The 18,768-nt window shown below is 45.0% G+C and overlaps 1 protein-coding gene across 4 annotated transcripts; it reads right to left on the reverse strand.

The window, feature by feature from the left end:
• Nucleotides 1-949: 949 nt before the first annotated feature.
• LOC139763208 (uncharacterized) lies at nt 950-17,591 on the reverse strand. 4 transcript variants are annotated; one of them, XM_071688995.1, is made up of 8 exons: nt 16,947-17,591; nt 15,575-15,711; nt 11,386-11,506; nt 9,671-11,257; nt 8,406-8,457; nt 7,676-7,907; nt 3,889-4,005; nt 950-2,659 (listed from the first exon to the last, which is right to left on the reverse strand). In XM_071688995.1, the coding sequence occupies exons 1-8, from the start codon at nt 17,029-17,031 to the stop codon at nt 2,327-2,329; spliced, it is 2,664 nt and encodes an 887-aa protein (XP_071545096.1). In that variant the 5' UTR covers nt 17,032-17,591; the 3' UTR covers nt 950-2,326. The 4 variants fall into 4 exon arrangements, with proteins under 4 accessions (XP_071545096.1, XP_071545085.1, XP_071545102.1 ...); XM_071688984.1 differs by lacking the exons at nt 15,575-15,711; nt 16,947-17,591 and having other exon boundaries at nt 11,386-12,787; XM_071689001.1 differs by lacking the exons at nt 3,889-4,005; nt 15,575-15,711; nt 16,947-17,591 and having other exon boundaries at nt 11,386-12,787.
• Between the last annotated feature and the right edge of the window lie 1,177 nt (nt 17,592-18,768).

An 18,768-nucleotide genomic window follows, 5' to 3' on the forward strand; every position in this document is an offset into this window, starting at 1 on the left:
CGAGTTTGTGACAGAAATGTTTTTACGAAATCAGCTTAGAAAACGCCCACTGGATAGTGAAATTAAGTTTATTAAGAATCTATATGGATAATTAAATGTCTTTCATTGAGTTTAATCGTTATTACCAGCCACAGCTCACCTGAATCCATTTCTACCAGTAGCTAAAATTCATAGAGCCAGAACCTGACACGAGTCAAACATACAGAGTGCAAAACCTGCTGTCTTAAATCTATATCTTTTGAAAGATTTATAGAACTTCCCTATATGAATAGTCTAATTTTCCTTAATTCTTATCAGACTTAATCAAAATGATACATGTAATCATATCAAGCAAGGAATAAGGGTTACTTTAACGCATCCAATGCTCTGGCTTCCTTCCATTTTCTTAATGGCAATGCCATGCTCTCCTAATTTCTCGTTCATAATCTCATCTGGAGATAGATTCTGGAAGTTTTAGGTAAGACTTGGTACGGTTAGGTAAGGTTGCTTCGGTTTTTCCATAAGTTTCTCAGGGGATCTTAACATCTAATCCAACAGTTTCTAAAATATATATGAATGCTCATTCGGCCCCAAGAAGACTTACTCACAATTTTTGATGGAAATTAGTTCCTTTAATTCTCTTGAATTACAGTTACGAAATACAGGCTACTCTTGTTTTACAGGATAATCGCTAAATCAACATATGGTGACTAGAAGGTAGGAAATTTGAGATTCTGACTACCATACCTCGTCGTATAAACGTCTTGTGCTGATATTTTTGCGAATGAAATTCATCTTTCAAAAGATTCCTTCGTTACCATCTAAATAATCTCATGTTGGAGTTGTTACAGGGTTATCCAACCTGCAAATGCAACCTTAGCGTTCTGCTTTTGTTCGTTAAGGTGGTTCATATATATCTAAGAACATATCAGTGGGTTCCAAAGAGGTTGTTTGTAATAATACAAGGGAACAGAAATCCATGGTTTAGTATGGTAAGAGTAGAAAGGCATAACAATGTTTCAAAGAGAAAAAAAAGCCTGAACATATTATGTAACTAAAGGGGCGAAAATAATGTTAGTTGTAGGTTTGATTTCAGATACTTATGAAGCTTATCCTAACTGCTACACCTCATGCATTCTATCAATCCTCAGGCACGTCACTATAATCCATACATACACTGAAAATCCTAACTAACCGATTGACAACAAGGAACCCACTTTCTTGAGGAATTCAGCTGCAATACCATCCACTCTAGCCGTCTTGCCACATTTCATCTTACGCAAAGCTTTCATCACATCGCCTCTTCTCTCTCGTCATCAAACCACTCTCCATGACTTTCACTTCGCATACCACCCCAACCCAAACGCTCTACATTTGCCACCCTATCATCATACATATTCCACAGTCCTTCAAAACACTCACTCCATCTCCTCACTTCATCACAACCTGTCACCTCTTCCCCTTTCGCCCCCTTCGCTGATGTTCCAATTTGTTCTCATGTTTTTTTCGCATACTGTTAAGCTTTTTCCAAACTATCTTCTTATTCTCCCTGAAGTTTACGGATATTCGCTCATCCCAACTCTTATCTGCCCTCTTTTTCAACCCCTGCACATTCCTCTTGACCACTTGCCGCTTTCTTTCATATACCTTGCAATCACTTGTACTCCTTCCATGTAAGTTCCTCCAATATACCTTTCTTTTTACTCTCACCAGTAATGCCACAGCAGCATGTCATATTGTTAGAGAACTGGTCTTTTTGTTGGAGATAGGTGGCACTGGTCTTGTTGGAGATGGCGTTTTCGTTGGAGATACAGGGCAGCTTGTCATTTCACTGGAGGTGCACAACAACTGATGTTTTTGTTGATGTGTTGTTGCGAGTGGTTGTGTTGGAAATGTGTATTTGCAGATGTTTTTGTTTGGAGATTTGCTGCAACTGGGGTTGTTGTAGGGAGATATTTAAGAGCAGTTGTGTTGTTGATGTGTACCGCTGGTGTTGTGTTGGTGGTGTCCAACTTCTAGTGTTTATCATCGTGGCTTATTTCCTGGATTCGTTTATCGTGAATATGACATGATGTCAGTTTTCATACATGCCTGATTGTTTTCGATATTCAGCTGGTGCTGTTCATACCAGGTCATAGACATGGACCTAACTCCATCTGCAAGAGGTTACATCGCAAGAGGAAGGTCATTCCCCCACTCCAAAGGACTCCACATTTCCCTTTTACTAGCAGAAGTGTAGCCTCGGACTGCAGAAGCCTCTGGAAAGAGAGCCAGGGAATAATTAACCTGATTTAATCCCTTTTCTTCTTACATCAGCGGGCTGTGTAGCTCTTAACCAGAGCAAGGTCTACGAGGAGGTCAGGAGAAGCGACCAGTAGACGACGTTGAATACCACCACGAAGGTGGGCACCACGGCGACGCGCGCGATCTGCAAAACGTTCCTCGGCGTCAGACGCGGCGGCGGGGTGTAGTGGAATGGCCTGACCTTGACCACCTCGTTCCTGATTTCCAGGTGTTCGACGAAGACGTGGCAGACGCTTATAAGGAACAGGAGGAAGATGCAGTACAAGAACCACATGTCGATCATCTTGACGTAGGCGGTGACGGGGAGGGCATCCGACGTGTTGTTGAAGAGGGTGTACAGCACCAGCAGCGTCGTCAGGCTCACTGTCAGACGCACCTGAAGAGGGAGAGGATGATCTTATATTAGGAGAGAGAAGGAGAGTGGTTTCCGGTCTACGTCAGGGATGTTGTGATCTCACTCCGTCTATCTTCTGTTCATGGGTGGAGTGGTGAGGGAGGTGAATGCAAGGGCTCGGAGCCAGTGGCTAGTCTATAGTATGTTGAGGTTGGTTTGGTGTGGGAGGTGAATCAGTTCTTGTTTGTGGATGACACAGATCTGGTAGCAGACTTGAAGCCTAACAAGCTGGTGACGGTGTTTGGGGAATTGTGTAAATTTAAGAAATTCACATGTAAATGTGAACAAAAGTTAAGTAAAGGTGGATAAGACGGGATGGTCTGCGGAAGTAAGATTTAGTAAACTGGGAGGACTTGGAGGAACTGGAGTGTTTTAGACACCTGGGAGTGGACATGGAACCATGGAGGGATGATGTGAGCTTCAAGGTGGAACAGGGGGAGGGGTCCTGTGGGTGGGTTTAAGAAGCGTGTGGAGGGAAAGGTTAGCGTCTTTTTAGGTGGAGACAAATATATTTGAAGAACGTAGTAGCCCAACAGTGACGTAGAGACGCGAGTCTTCCGCCCTGAGCACAAAAGAAAGGTAGAGGGTGCATGTGGCGGGGATGAAATGCTTGATGATATCTGGTATGAGACGGAATGATCATGCAAGAAACGATTCTAGATGAGAAAGGTGTAGTAGTGAGCGTACTCTGGTGGAAAAACCCGAACGGAGTGTGGTGAGATGGAGAAGGAGGATGGAGGATCTATGTTTCAGAAGTGGAGGAAATATAGCAAAAGGGGAGACCGAGGAGGTGGAGGGAAGAGGCGAAGGAAGTCAGGAAGTGAACAATAAAGAGGCCAAAAGTCTTGCATCGTATAGGAAGAAGTGGGGCGATGTGGTACACCTGGAGCGATGCTGTTAATAAACTGAAACAAGCCATACAAAGCAGTCAAGGTAAATCAAGGAATAGTGTGTGGGGTCCGTCTGTAAGTGGTATCCTCTGGTTTTGGTGCAATGTTCAAGTGCTACAAATGAGACCAATGTTCATTTTTTTCAGATACTGCGTCACGAAAGCAGGAAAGGCAATTATATATATATATATATATATATATATATATATATATATATATATATATATATATATATATATATATATATAAATATTCTATGCAGGGTGATATGCTGTCAGGTGCGGTGACTAGCTCAATCAGGTCGTACATGGTGAGGCTGACCTGCAGGCGGTCTACACGGACGAATAGCGTCGAGTAGCCGATGATGAGGAGCAACGTGGTGGGTAGGAATACACTTAGTACGATCACAAGCCAACGGCGCTGCAGTTCGAACTCCACCTGTTTACTCATGGATAAGGTAAAGCAGATGTAAAGTCGATGTATGAGGTAAAGTTCACCTGTTAAGGAAAGATATATTAAGTAAACTACGCTTGCGCAAGGTCCATCCTTTGACACCTGTTGCTCCATCCTACACTCCCACTGACTTTCTTAACGATACCAAAATAAAGAACTGCCCTCACTGGCATTCGCAATATGGTCAAGTTCTTCAAGAACTCCCCTGAGACAGAAATTTTACATACATAAATTGCCACATAAAACACTTGGAATCGATTGTATTCCAGCTGCTTACAGACACCTTCAACCGCTCTTCGCTACACAACAAAATCCCAGATATCGGAACGACGCCACTATTATAACCTTACTAAAATCCACCAAGCCACCTGACTCTCCCCCCTCTTCCTAGCAACTTTATATCGCTGCTGTGTCCAATACCTAGACTCCTCAAAGAAATGTTTAGCAACAGAATCAAGCAAGATACCCCAAACTCAACTATATAATATGGCTATAGGCCGAACCACTCCACCGCAGCACTGCATACACACTTCACACAACACATCCTGGACGGTTTCAACCCAATCAAAACCTACCATTCGCAATAGTATTCGTAGTGATAGATATAAACAAATCATACGACACACTTCTCAGACACATCCTCTTAAAACCGATAAGCTGCTTTGCCGCGATAGGCTACTTGAAACACGAGAGGGTACATGATACCACGATAGGCTACCTTAACCACGATAAGGTACATGAACCACGATAGGCTACCTTAACCACGATAAGGTACATGATACCACGATAGGCTACCTTAACCACGATAAGTTACATGATACCACGATAGGCTACCTTAACCACGATAAACTACATGATACCACAATAGGCTACCTTAACCACGATAAGCTACATGATACCACGATAGGCTACCTTAACCACGATAAACTACATGATACCACAATAGCCTACCTTAACCACGATAAACTACATGATACCACGATAGGCTAAAGGACTTAACACCATGAAAGGCCGAGTGAATCACGATAAGCTGCATAACACCATCTACCTTAGAGATGACTAATAACGTTCATCCATCTTCATAATGTATAAGCTAAACTCCACTCGTGGACACATCATGTAAGGTAAACTCTATCTGTGGATACAAACTTTAAGGTAAACTCCACCCCCGTACACAACGTGTAATTTTCACAGGTGAACACAATGTAGGGGCAAAGTCCACCAGTGGAAATGAACAGTAAGGTAAACCTCACATGCAGTACACCATAATGTAAGCTACACCTGACATGACATTATAAGATGTATGGAATCCACCCGGCAGGTACACTTATAGATAACCTCCACCTAATTGGTACTTACATTAAGAAAAATAAAACACGACAGTTACATTTGAGAGGTTGGCAACTCAGGGTGGGCCGTTTTCAGGGTGGGCCGTTTTGATAACTGTTTCTTTCTGTACACCTCGAAGTTTTGGAACTCTCTACTTTTTCATGTCTTTCCCAATGACTATGACCTGGCACATTCTACAAGAGGTTTTTCATCTCAGAGTTCGTAAATACTTTCCCTTGTCACTTGTCTTTCCCTTTCATAATCCTCTCTATGATTCAAAATTAAGGCCCAGCTTTGATGTGGACTTTTGTCCGTGACTGGAGCCTCCAACGTAGAATAAAGAATTGACTACATTTTGTTTTCATGAGACGAGGTCCACCTTTTTTACCCTACACTCTATAACAAATTCCACCGGATTTGCTTACCGTGTTTTCTTACCTAGGCTATTAATCATGCATTTCTGTGGCTATAATCAAATGCTCATGCAAGATAGATGAGTATTCTATGAGGGCTTTTCCGCAAAATGAGAGAACTGAATACCCTCACAACATACAGCAAACAGTGGTTGGTCAATACCGAGGTACAGAACGTGCCTCGCTGTGTATAACTGTACTACCAGTCCCAAGGGCGAAGAATGTACAACCCAGTGGCTGTGCTGAATGAAGCTCATGCTCGTCAAAGGAAGATATGTGCTACACACACACACACACACACACACACACACACACACACACACACACACACACATATCCATTCTCGTGTACTGAAAGTATGCCTCTGAACTTGCACCTATGCTTGCTCGTCTACACTGTTTTTTTTTTTTTCTCTCTAATGAGCTTTTCATTCCTCTTGCTAGCATGCGTTGGCACATCCCATGCCTAAGAAAAGGTGACCCTTCTGACACCCTCGAACTATAGTCCTGTTGCTTTAATTTCTTCCATGTCAGGAGTCTTTGAATCCCCTCCTCAACCTCCTATATCCTTAAACATTTCAAATCTCACAGTCTCCCCTTTGAACACCAGTATGGCTTCCGCAAGGCGAGATCCACGGGTGATATTCTTCCCTATCTGACTATTGTCTGGTCATCATCCCTTGAAGGATTTTGCCCTCAATACAGCCAAAACTTTTGGTAAGGTGTAGCCCTTCTGAACACGTTCACTTCCAAAAACCTATTGTATGAACACCTTTCAATCCTCACATAGTCCAAAATTAATTCCCACAGGTTCCCAGTCCCATCAACCCATAATTTCTTATGTACTTAACTTTCCTTAAACCACATACTCACTCAACATTCCTTTTTTCAGCGAATCCAGCTTTTCTTCTTCAGTCTCATTTGCTGCTGGAACGCTATACCCTCCAATTATTCCACCAATGTCCAAATCCCTCACACTTGCATTCCGTTGTGTCTAAACTGTGCGTGTGTGTGTGTGACTGTGCGCATCTCTCTGTGCATTTTGCATGTAGGGAAAGCACTGAGCAGACCTTACAGCCGAACTCATGGTTACAAAACACAAGTTTTCAGTTCTGGCAACAATGCACAGAGTGACAGATGTAATCTTTGTCAGTACTGCGTAATCACATCGTTAGGCCGTATCAGAATTACGCTCGTCTAACGTAGATAGAGACAAGGAGCTTTGACCTCCTTTACCCTTCGCTTCTGCTGACAGACAAACTTTAAGTTGAGAAAGAGAAAGAGATTGTCCCTTGGATCTGGAGTGTGGATATGGTTTTATGTCTTGAATGCGAACGAGCGACATTATTCGTGCTTTAAAAGAACGATGTTTACTGGTATACGAACGAACTGGCAGCAAATGCGAGCGTATTTCTAGTAAAGCCACTTTGAGAACATGAAAATATTCCTAAGGATCTCCTACTATAGCGTAACTTGGCTTGTCCTGCAGACTTAATGTAATCTCTGTTATGTAATTTTCCCCAGTTCTAAGGCACGGGAAACGATGAAGACCAAGACATATGGGTAAATTACATTTCCTGGAATTAAAGTAAGGATCTACAGGAGAAAGGTCATCTGGCTTGACCTATTAGGATCTACAGGAGGAAGGTCATCTGACTTGACCTATTAAGGATCTACAGGAGGAAGGTCATCTGACTTGACCTATTAAGGATCTACAGGAAAAGGTCGTCTGGCTTGGCCTATCAAAGATCAACAGGAGGAGGTCATATGGACTGACCTATTAAAGACCTACAGGAGGAGGTCATCTGGCTTGACCTGATAGGGACTTACAAATGATAAGATAACGCGACAGTCTTCCTCGTCAGGAGAGACATCCTGCTAGAGGTTACAACTGGAAGGGTGACAGTCACTGACCGACAGGACACTGTAACTGGTGCTGTTGTTGTTGGCTTGGTGGGTCACGAGGACCTGGTACTTGGTGATGATATACGAAGGAAGATCCTTGTCCCCCAGGTACACCGCCCTGGCCATGTCCTCGGAGAAGGCCACAACCTCCATGTTCACGGAGGACAGCTGCAGGAGAGCCGAACATCGCTGGGTGTCGAAGGGATAGTAGAACATGTCGAAGCGACAGGCAAAGGTGCCACTGCAAAGATGTGACAGAGGTTACGTCGGTGTAGGAGGCTTAAAGCAAGGCGGATTTTTTACCGTCAACAGTCAAGATACAATCAGGATGGTGCAGGAGGTGAAAAGACACTCGCTAATCACGAATGGTAAGGTTATAACACTGAAAGATTTGAGTTATAACGGGACAGAGAGTGAGAGAGGAAAAGATTCAGATTCTCATGAAGGTGGTGAGTCATGGAGACACAAGTTCTTACAGTGAATGCGATAGAATGTCCACATAGTAGCATGCAGACTGAAAATATAAGACACGATACATCAACAGGAGAAAAAGAAAGTGATCTTTTAATGCCTGACTTTGATTATGTGGTTGATAAGGACTTTGAAAGACTCGAGAAAAGCAGACTCATTAGAAAACAAATCGGGGATAGTACAGAGGTCAAACAACTTCTTTAAGAACATTAAGTTGGGCAGTGGAGTTCCATACCATAAAATGACAATCATATTCACAAAGACTTACATGTAGTGTTGCTTCTGTGTCAGTAAAGCAGATTCGCCCATGTACATCGTGTCTGCAGTGGAAAAAGTATATATGTATGTATATATATATATATATATATATATATATATATATATATATATATATATATATATATATATATATATATATACACACACATATATACACGTATATATTCCTAAGAGTCCTCGTGGAAAATGAAACACGATAAGTTCCCAAGTGCACTTTCGTGTAATAATCACATCATCAGGGGAGACACAAGAGAGAAATGTAAGTCAGTTGATGGACAATCGTATGTTTTGGACAATCACATGTTTACCAAATGGCGTCCTAGCTTCGTCTCTTCGATGTATATCAACTGACTTATATTTCTCTCTTGTGTCTCTCCTGATGGTGTGATTATTACACGAAAGTGCACTTGAGAACTTATCGTGTTTCATTTTCCCTCTGGACTCATAGGAATATCTTGATCACGCGCAAAATTGTGATCCTTTCCATATATATATATATATATATATATATATATATATATATATATATATATATATATATATATATATATGAACATAGTGCAGAGAAACGCGCACCTTCATAGAACATACAAACCTCCAACAGCCAGGATCGAACCCGGGACCCCTATGCAGGAATGCTAACCGCTGGCTTGTATGCTAACTTATATATTCGTATAAGTTTTGTGAGGCCTGGATGTGGAAAGGGAGCTGTGGTTTCGGTGCATTATACATGACAGACATAGATTGACTGTGAACGAATGTAGCCTTTGTTGTCTTTTCCTAGCGCTACCTCACGCGTGTGCGGGGGGAAGGGGGGAGTCACTTTCATGTGTGGCGGCGTCTCGACGGAAATGAATAAAGGCAGCAAGTATGAATTATGTACATGTGCATATATGTATATGTCTATGTATGTATATATATGTACACGTTGAAATGTATAGGTATGTATATGTGCGCGTGTGGACGTGTATGTCTACACATGTGTATGTGGGTCGGTTGGACCATTCTTTCGTCTGTTTCCTTGCGCTACCTCGCTAACGCAGGAGACAGCGACAAAGTATTATAATAATAATAATAATAATGAAATATATATATATATATATATATATATATATATATATATATATATATATATATATATATATACATATAAACTACTGAAGATAGATAATTACTTTCTACAGCACACGATTAGATATATCATGACTCGTCATCACTTTATTAGGGCAGTCGAACCTAATGGGGAAGTCATACCCATTTTGACATCGTTGAAGTCTGAGGGGAGAGGCTGTCCCGTCTTTAGAAGGTACACTGCCTCTTTCTGTAGTTTGATATTCCCGTCATAAAGGTTCGGGAAATCGAGTGACGGACGCCACACACTCTCCATCTCCTTCGAGGATAGTCTGTTCCCCTCCATGACCTCCTTCAGGTTGAGGTACTTTAGCCTGACGTCCTTCCACACGATGTCGACCGTCATCTCCAGCCTGACGGTGCGACTGATGTCGTCGATCTGCATGAAGCGGAGGATGTGGACGACTGCCGCGAGATCGACGGCCGCCCCGCCGTCCACAGCGGCGTCGGGAGGCCTCCCGGAACGGTAACTCTCCGGCATCACGACGAGGCTGCAGTCGCTCTCGTCCGTGTGGTCGATGCAGTCGTCCCTCAGGTCGCAGCGTCGTTCCTTCGGTATGCAGTCGCCGTTGGCGCACGTGAACTGCGTGTCGTCGCAGGCCGAGAGGCTCAGCTCCACTTCCGTACCAGCGAAGAGGCCGCAGACGGCAGCGCTGATCGTCCACATGTTGTGTCCTATTGGGTACCTATTCGCTGAGGTCATCTTCAGCCAGGCCAAAACCTCACTCTTCTTGATGTCCTTCAGATGCCACTCACCTTGACCTACGGTGTAGATCATAAAGCCGTAAAAACCATGGAAATACGGTTTGCCAGCGGTGTAGCCAAGAACTTCGTAGTAGGTTTCTGGTTCCCTTCGGGAGCATAGTCCTCTTAGGCGTAGCGGAGGGTCCTGTCGCTTGATGCAAGGGACACAAGCGAGCCAGTCTGCTAGACAGATCATGTCCACCCACAAGCCGCTTCCCTGAGCCATGAACAAACAATTCTCGCTAGTGTTTCCATTGGGCTGTCCTGGCTCAAACAACAGCGTAGCATTCACAACTTCATTATCGGAAAATCTACGCCATGTTCCCTCTTCTACTTCGTCAGTCAACCCGACCCACAGGTGGTAGTTGGCAGCGCAGGTCTCGACAAACTGTAAGGACGTGTTGTGAAGCTTCACATTTTCCTCCGTTGTTCTCGGGCCGAAGATAACATGGCCGACCCTCTGACACATGAGTTTGGATGCCTCTAGATCTCGCGGCTCTGGGAAAATGACAAAGTCAGTGCCCTTCTCGCAAAGCGTGTGAAGTTTCACCGTCTCAACCGAAACACCGAAGTTCTCCAACTCGTCCTCATCTGAAGAGAATACATTTCCTTCCGCATGACGTCTGCAGGAGGCCATGTCCTCGACTTCCTTCTGCGTGAGGCTCCAGTTCCAGATGTTGACCTGGGCGACGTGACCGTGGAAGACCTGTGTCAGGTCGAAACCTTCACCCACCAGGTCTTGTTCCTGGCCGATGGTCAAGGTGCTGTTGAGTGGCAGTGGGATCACCTCTGTCTCCAGATAACCGTAAGCCCTTTCCTTCCCTTCGACAAAGGCTCGGTACCAGCCCGAGGAGAAGATGTGACAGTAGTGGACCCACTGGTGAAGTACCAACTCCGTCGTGAAGTCCAGGGACCCAGTTTGCTTTTTGGCGTTGTACATGAGGCTATTCCGACGACCCCGTCGATCTGGAAAAGACTTCAACTTTTGAGCATTTCCGATACAACGTAAACAAACATGGTATGTGATATTACGACAGAGGACGGAGTTTAAAGGTGCGACTCAGAGCCACAGAACACATTTCGCAGGTACTCACAGATGAGAAGGGAGTCTGACATAGCGTCGGAGGCCGACATGGACACGTAAGGTTCCAAGGGCGTGAGACTGGAAGGCTTGACGCGAGTGCAAACGCTCACTTCACTTGAGGCAGCGTAGCCCTGGTTGAGAGGGAGAGAGAGAGAGAGAGAAAGAGAGGGAGACGAGCAATCGTTCCGCGCTATATTGATCACAGATAAAGATGGAGTTCTTACGTGTAAGTAGGACGCGTCAAGTGTCTTCCATTGTAAGTTAGTCACTATCAGAGTAGTCTGTCCAACAAATTCATCGTCAGTAGGTGCTATCTCATCTTCCTGGTGAATACCTGCTGGCTTTGGGACAAATGCACACGTCGTCATAAATCTCCCACCCAAACCACACATTTGGGAGATTTATGAACGTCTCGAACAAACTCACAATGAGTCCCTTACAAGATACAAGATCTTGCTAATGTTGGACACGAATCCACCGGCTGCATGCATTATTAAGGGTAGGAGGTAATAAACGAGATTTGTTATGTGTAATAATCCATACGAGGGACAATAGATCTACGACAAGAGAGGGAGACTACCGTCTTATGCCCCGCTGGTGCTTCGATCACCGTCTTGTGCCCCGCCGGTGCTACGATCACCGTCTTGTGCCCCGCTGGTGCTACGATCACCGTCTTGTGCCCCGCCGGTGCTATGATCACCGTCTTATGCCCCGCTGGTGCTACGATCACCGTCTTGCGCCCCGCCGGTGCTACAATCACAGTCTTGTGCCCCGCCGGTGCTACAAGCACCGTCTTGTGCCCCGCCGGTGCTACAATCACCGTCTTGTGCCCCGCCGGTGCTACAATCACCGTCTTGTGCCCCGCCGGTGCTACAATCACCGTCTTGTGCCCCGCCGGTGCTACAATCACCGTCTTGTGCCCCGCCGGTGCTACGATCACAGTCTTGTGCCGTTGGTGCTACGATCACCGTCTTGTGCCGTTGGTGCTACGATCAATGGTGTAGTGACTTACACCAAACGTAGAAATTATGGCTATAATATTTTCTTTTCTTTTTTTTCCACCCCTCTATCTAAAATATCTTGGTCATGCACATTCACTATTCCTGTGATCGTAGAAGTAAAACAAACAAACAAACAAACTTTCCAAAGCCATGGGCTTCCACCTTTTGTGGTATTCTGGTGACGGACTATTTCGTCGTGGTGAAATGGGAGGTGATATTTTACCATAGCTCCGTCTGTCGTACTTACTTTGCATGTCGTAAGGTCAACCATACCTGGCATTTTTGCCCTGTTCTAACATTCCTAGCAATGTGGAGTTAACCATTCCTAGCAATGTGGAGTTAACCATTCCTAGCAATGTGGAGTTAACCATTCCTAGCAATGTGGAGTTAACCATTCCTAGCAATGTGGAGTTAACCATTCCTAGCAATGTGGAGTTAACCATTCCTAGCACTGTGGAGTTAACCATTCCTAGCAATGTGGAGTTAACCATTCCTAGCAATGTGGAGTTAACCATTCCTAGCAATGTGGAGTTAACCATTCCTAGCACTGTGGGGTTAACCATTCCTAGCAATGTGGAGTTAACCATTCCTAGCAATGTGGAGTTAACCATTCCTAGCACTGTGGGGTTAACCATTCCTAGCACTGTGGAGTTAACCATTCCTAGCAATGTGGAGTTAACCATTCCTAGCAATGTGGAGTTAACCATTCCTAGCAATGTGGAGTTAACCATTCCTAGCAATGTGGAGTTAACCATTCCTAGCAATGTGGAGTTAACCATTCCTAGCAATGTGGAGTTAACCATTCCTAGCAATGTGGAGTTAACCATTCCTAGCACTGTGGGGTTAACCATTCCTAGCAATGTGGAGTTAACCATTCCTAGCAATGTGGAGTTAACCATTCCTAGCACTGTGGGGTTAACCATTCCTAGCAATGTGGAGTTAACCATTCCTAGCAATGTGGAGTTAACCATTCCTAGCAATGTGGAGTTAACCATTCCTAGCAATGTGGAGTTAACCATTCCTAGCAATGTGGAGTTAACCATTCCTAGCAATGTGGAGTTAACCATTCCTAGCAATGTGGAGTTAACCATTCCTAGCAATGTGGAGTTAACCATTCCTAGCAATGTGGAGTTAACCATTCCTAGCAATGTGGAGTTAACCATTCCTAGCACTGTGGGGTTAACCATTCCTAGCAATGTGGAGTTAACCATTCCTAGCAATGTGGAGTTAACCATTCCTAGCACTGTGGGGTTAACCATTCCTAGCAATGTGGAGTTAACCATTCCTAGCAATGTGGAGTTAACCATTCCTAGCAATGTGGAGTTAACCATTCCTAGCAATGTGGAGTTAACCATTCCTAGCAATGTGGAGTTAACCATTCCTAGCAATGTGGAGTTAACCATTCCTAGCAATGTGGAGTTAACCATTCCTAGCAATGTGGAGTTAACCATTCCTAGCAATGTGGAGTTAACCATTCCTAGCAATGTGGAGTTAACCATTCCTAGCAATGTGGAGTTAACCATTCCTAGCACTGTTAGGGTAAATTATCCCTGGCACTGAGGGGGTCACCCATTCCTAGCACTGTTTGAGTTTACCATTCCTGTCACTGATGGGGTCACACATTCCTGGCACTGTTGGGGGTCAACCATTCCTGACACTGATGGGGTCACCCATTCCCAGCACTGATGGAGTATCATCCATTTCTGGCACTGTTGGTATCAACCATTCTCAGGACTGACACTATCCCTGGCCTTCTTGGGCCATCCATTCATCGTCTCAATGGAATTCAACCATTGCTATTTGCTTATAGGGGAGGATCGATACCTGACACCTTGGGGAGCTTTCTCGACCACACCTGATACCGTGCTAAGCTTCCTCAACCAAACCTGACACCTGGGGAGCTTTCTCGACCACACCTGACACCTGGGGAGCTTTCTCAACCACACCTGACACCTGGGGAGCTTTCTCAACCACACCTGACACCTGGGGAGCTTTCTCAACCACACCTGACACCTGGGGAGCTTTCTCAACCACACCTGACACCTGGGGAGCTTTCTCAACCACACCTGACACCTGGGGAGCTTTCTCAATCACACCTGACACCTGGGGAGCTTTCTCAACCACACCTGACACCTGGGGAGCTTTCTCAACCACACCTGACACCTGGGGAGCTTTCTCAACCACACCTGACACCTGGGGAGCTTTCTTAACCACACCTGACACCTGGGGAGCTTTCTCAACCACACCTGACACCTGGGGAGCTTTCTCAACCACACCTGACACCTGGGGAGCTTTCTCAACCACACCTGACACCTGGGGAGCTTTCTCAACCACACCTGACACCTGGGGAGCTTTCTCAACCACACCTGACACCTGGGGAGCTTTCTCAACCACACCTGACACCTGGGGAGCTTTCTCAACCACACCTGACACCTGGGGAGCTTTCTCAACCAAACCTGACGCCGCGGGAAGTTTCCTCAACCCCTGGGTAGTGATGGAGATTCGAAATACCTAGGTATATGGAAGTGGCGGGAGGATTGGGAGGAAGGATTGGAGTTCAACCCCTCATACCCTTGAAGAGGTCAGTAATGTCATTCGTGGCACTGCTGGGGGTCAGCTTCTTTTGTTGACACTTCAGGAGTCGAGGTTACTTAATTGTCAGGGAGTTTTTGCCACATGGATATGTAAGCGCGTAGCGCCCACCGCAGAAAAATATAGAGTCATGAAGAATGAGTCGTGTGAGTTACGTGATGTCAAGTGTTATGTGCGAGGTGGAGAGGTTGTTATGTTTGTGGACTGAATATCAGCAGCCTAGATGTGGGTAAGGCTGAAAGAACATGGTGGTACAAGGGGAAGAAAACAAGACGACAGAAGACCTGATGGTCTACGACGAGGTTATCTGCTGGAGGACAATACATGGAAAAGCCAGTTAACAGAGGGTCTGATGGTCTATGACCAGGTTGTCTGCTGGAGGACAGTACATAGGGAAGCCAGATAACAGAAGACCTGATGGTCTATGACGAGGTTATCTGCTGGAGGACAGAGCATGGGAAAATCATATAACAGAAGAACTGATGTGTCCTTGTACAAGTTGTCTGCTGGAAAATAGTCATGTTATCATTAAATCTTAGGTAACTGGAGACTGGTTAGTGAGACAGTAAGGGGAAAAGACTGTTACAGAACGATCCCAGGCCTCACCTTCTGCGAGAGACTGTAGCGGAGGAATACATCTAGACTGGCTGGTGCCCAGACGTCCGCCTGCAGCTCATAAACTTTAACGTCCACTTCGCCACTCTTGACGGCGTCTTCGCCGGCTGCTCCTGACGAAGCTGACGCTGACATGTGAAAGAAGAAGTGAAAGAGAGTGAGCTTAGAAAACTGGCCTGTGTGTAGGACTACTACCAAGAGAAATTGGATGGAAAGTGATATACGGTGAGAGTAAATGAAACCAGAGAAATGGAGGAGAACTGGAAGTTATTTAGGGATACAGAGCTCAAGTATGCAGATGAAGTGCATCGCATGCGGAAAGCGAGATGTAGACGTGTGAGAAAATGTAGTGAGTGATGGAATGATGTAATTCAATTGCTCTTGCGAAGGGAGAGGGAGGTGTATGGTCGTTAGTTGGACGTAAGGAGTGTGACTGATCGGGAGGAGTACACGAGAAGGTGAAGGGGAATTGAAAGGAGGGTACGAGAGCTGAAAAAGAAGATAAAAGGAGAGAGATTATATTTAGAAAAGAGGTAAATATAGCAATGGATCAAAATGGGTGACAGCGAGGAATACGGATGGGGAAGTGGCAACTGAAAAGGCAGGTAAGGATGGGGTGGGTGAACCATTTGCTGTATGCAGATGACATGGTTGTAGTGGAACACTTCAGAGAGAAACTGTAAAAGCTGATGACTTATTCTAGAAAGGTGTACTTTGTTATCAGGAAAGAGTTGAAATCTAAAGAGGGCGAACATCAGGTAATGAGGCGCAGCAGGAAGGTGAGACTGGAGTAGACGTATGACGACTTTATACAGCGAGCAGCAAAGTTACCAGTGTATGGTGACATCATCCAGGCACTTATACTTATCACCCTGCTCTGTAATCACCGTTTGTAAGTGTCTAGATTACACGAGTGACAGAGTTAGACAGAGTGAGAAACCACTGTACTTGGTGTTTTGAAAATCAAAATCTCAAGTGTTCACTGGACTCATATATGTCTTCACCAAGCTGTGCAAGTCGAGGGATGAGGTAAACCCAATGGTATGTAACCCTAGAAAAGGTGAAATGACACATATGTACTGCTTAAGTATATGTAAGGGATATGTGTTGAGCATATGTTCAGTATATATGAGGGGGGGGGAGGTATGTGTTGGGCATATGTTAAGTATGTGTATCTGCTTGCCCTATGGTTAGCAACAATCTTTGGTGCTATCTGTAGAAATATTTAGCAAAAGGTGTCACTCTATGATACTTCGATAAGATATCGGTCAACGATGACCCCATTGCAATCCAAAGATAAGAACGTTAACGTAAGAATCACGAAAGCAGGTGCCACGTCGTACCGAGCTGGCTGGACACTCACCGGCAGGGTCACTACAGCTGACAGACGAGGACGCCCCCAGGATCACCAGGAGAGGAAGGAGGAGGATCACTAGGTCACCAGTCATCGATGGTGCGTGTGGAGGGTGGGTCTGTCTGATAAAGCTTGAGCGTCAAGGGCGACGCACGCACCCACGCCCTCCTCCCGCGCTGGCCTGTCGCTGTTTGCGTGCGGGGGCGATACACGGGGTGGCTATCGCCTTCTCTAGCTGGCCTCTGCGTACAGGGAAGGGGTATGTATGCGTATGACTGTCACTTGATGTCGAGCGGCGTAGCGCCGTCGACAGACCCATCCATCTACCGTCGTGCTCAAGGAACTGAGCGATGATACTGTAAAATGATCCGTGGAAAATATGCACGTCAGATTGTAACACAGTGGCACTAAGACTTCGCCATGAACGAATCTAGAAGCCAGCGATTTCCGCCCCACATGTCAAACTCTGTGGCATGATGACCTAAGCATCAGGTTGGTGCAGAATCTATCGTCAGTTTCTTTTAGCCATGTCGGTCTCAGGATACATGCTGAGTACACTGTCCCATTCAGCAACTCCTGTATCGTTCCTTACGGAAGGGGGCTGTATCAAGTGAGCTAAACAAATAAAGAATGTTCCTAGTCTTAAACTGTCACGTCTAAGACAAATGGAATACTTTGATTCATCCTCTTATCCGAAACATTTCCTATGGCGGTACGTCACAATCTTTTCTTACCAGTGACTACACTCATGTTTTGATTGTGGAGTCCCAGAAACCTGGGTGTTTGTTGAGAATGTAAAGATAAGGATAAGGCAAGACTCACTGATAAAAGTGTTGCTCTTACTGCACAGCCAAGACATCTTGGCAAAGGGTTTCGTGTCTCGAGGTGGTGATTTATTCTTCATTTATACAGTGAAGAATTTTCAAGACCTAACCTCAATTCATTCTTCAAAACTAGTTTGTCTCAATCAAGACTCGTGTGAGCATTAATACCTGGTATTATACCTCATATACATTATTCAGACCAATTCTTCTTTCCATATGAGATTAATTACACATTTGAGCGCACCATTGGGGCCCAATGTCGACTGCAAGGTTAAAGGCCTGTGACCTCGATCTACCCATTTATGCAATCAGTATCATACAAAACTCGTTGAAACATGTGTTGGGCTCAGTAGCAAACAGGACATTGATAGATACACTGACCAAGTCTCCATATAACCTGCAAAGTCCAAAGGACGCTCTGACGTCTATCGTATATCACTTCGATCTCACGGCCTAAGTACCTTCTCCAATAAGGTCAGTGGACAGCCACGGATAACGTACTTCAAAAGGAAGTAGGACTCTTGGATTCTAGTGGTAGAACCCTCTTCTGTTTGTATGCTTTGGGGGAGGTGGCGTTAGTCGATGGGTTATAAAAGAAGAGGAAGTTTACAACCTCCCTGGCAGTTGGAGGGTTGGGGGGTTGGGGGTTGTAAGGTGCCTTATCTCATGTTTATCTACGAGTTTATCAAGTGATTGCGGAATATCCCTGATACGTTAGATAAGATAGTCACACGACGAACTAAGAGCCATCGTCAATGTTGAACACCATTTTTTTTTTCTTTTTTCTTTCTAAGAGGCCACGGTGGCTTGGGAAGCAGCAGAAATGATGGCTACTCCCACAAACAGGTTCATTTCTTGTCCACACACAGACACACACACACACACAGACACACTACACACAGACACACACACACACACACACACACACACACACACACACACACATGGATCAAAGATAACACATCATGTTCCTCTGTCACAATGGAGAGAGAGAGAGAGAGAGAGAG

The sequence above is a fragment of the Panulirus ornatus genome, chromosome 3, assembly GCF_036320965.1.
Source record: "Panulirus ornatus isolate Po-2019 chromosome 3, ASM3632096v1, whole genome shotgun sequence".
NCBI lineage: Eukaryota > Metazoa > Arthropoda > Malacostraca > Decapoda > Palinuridae > Panulirus > Panulirus ornatus.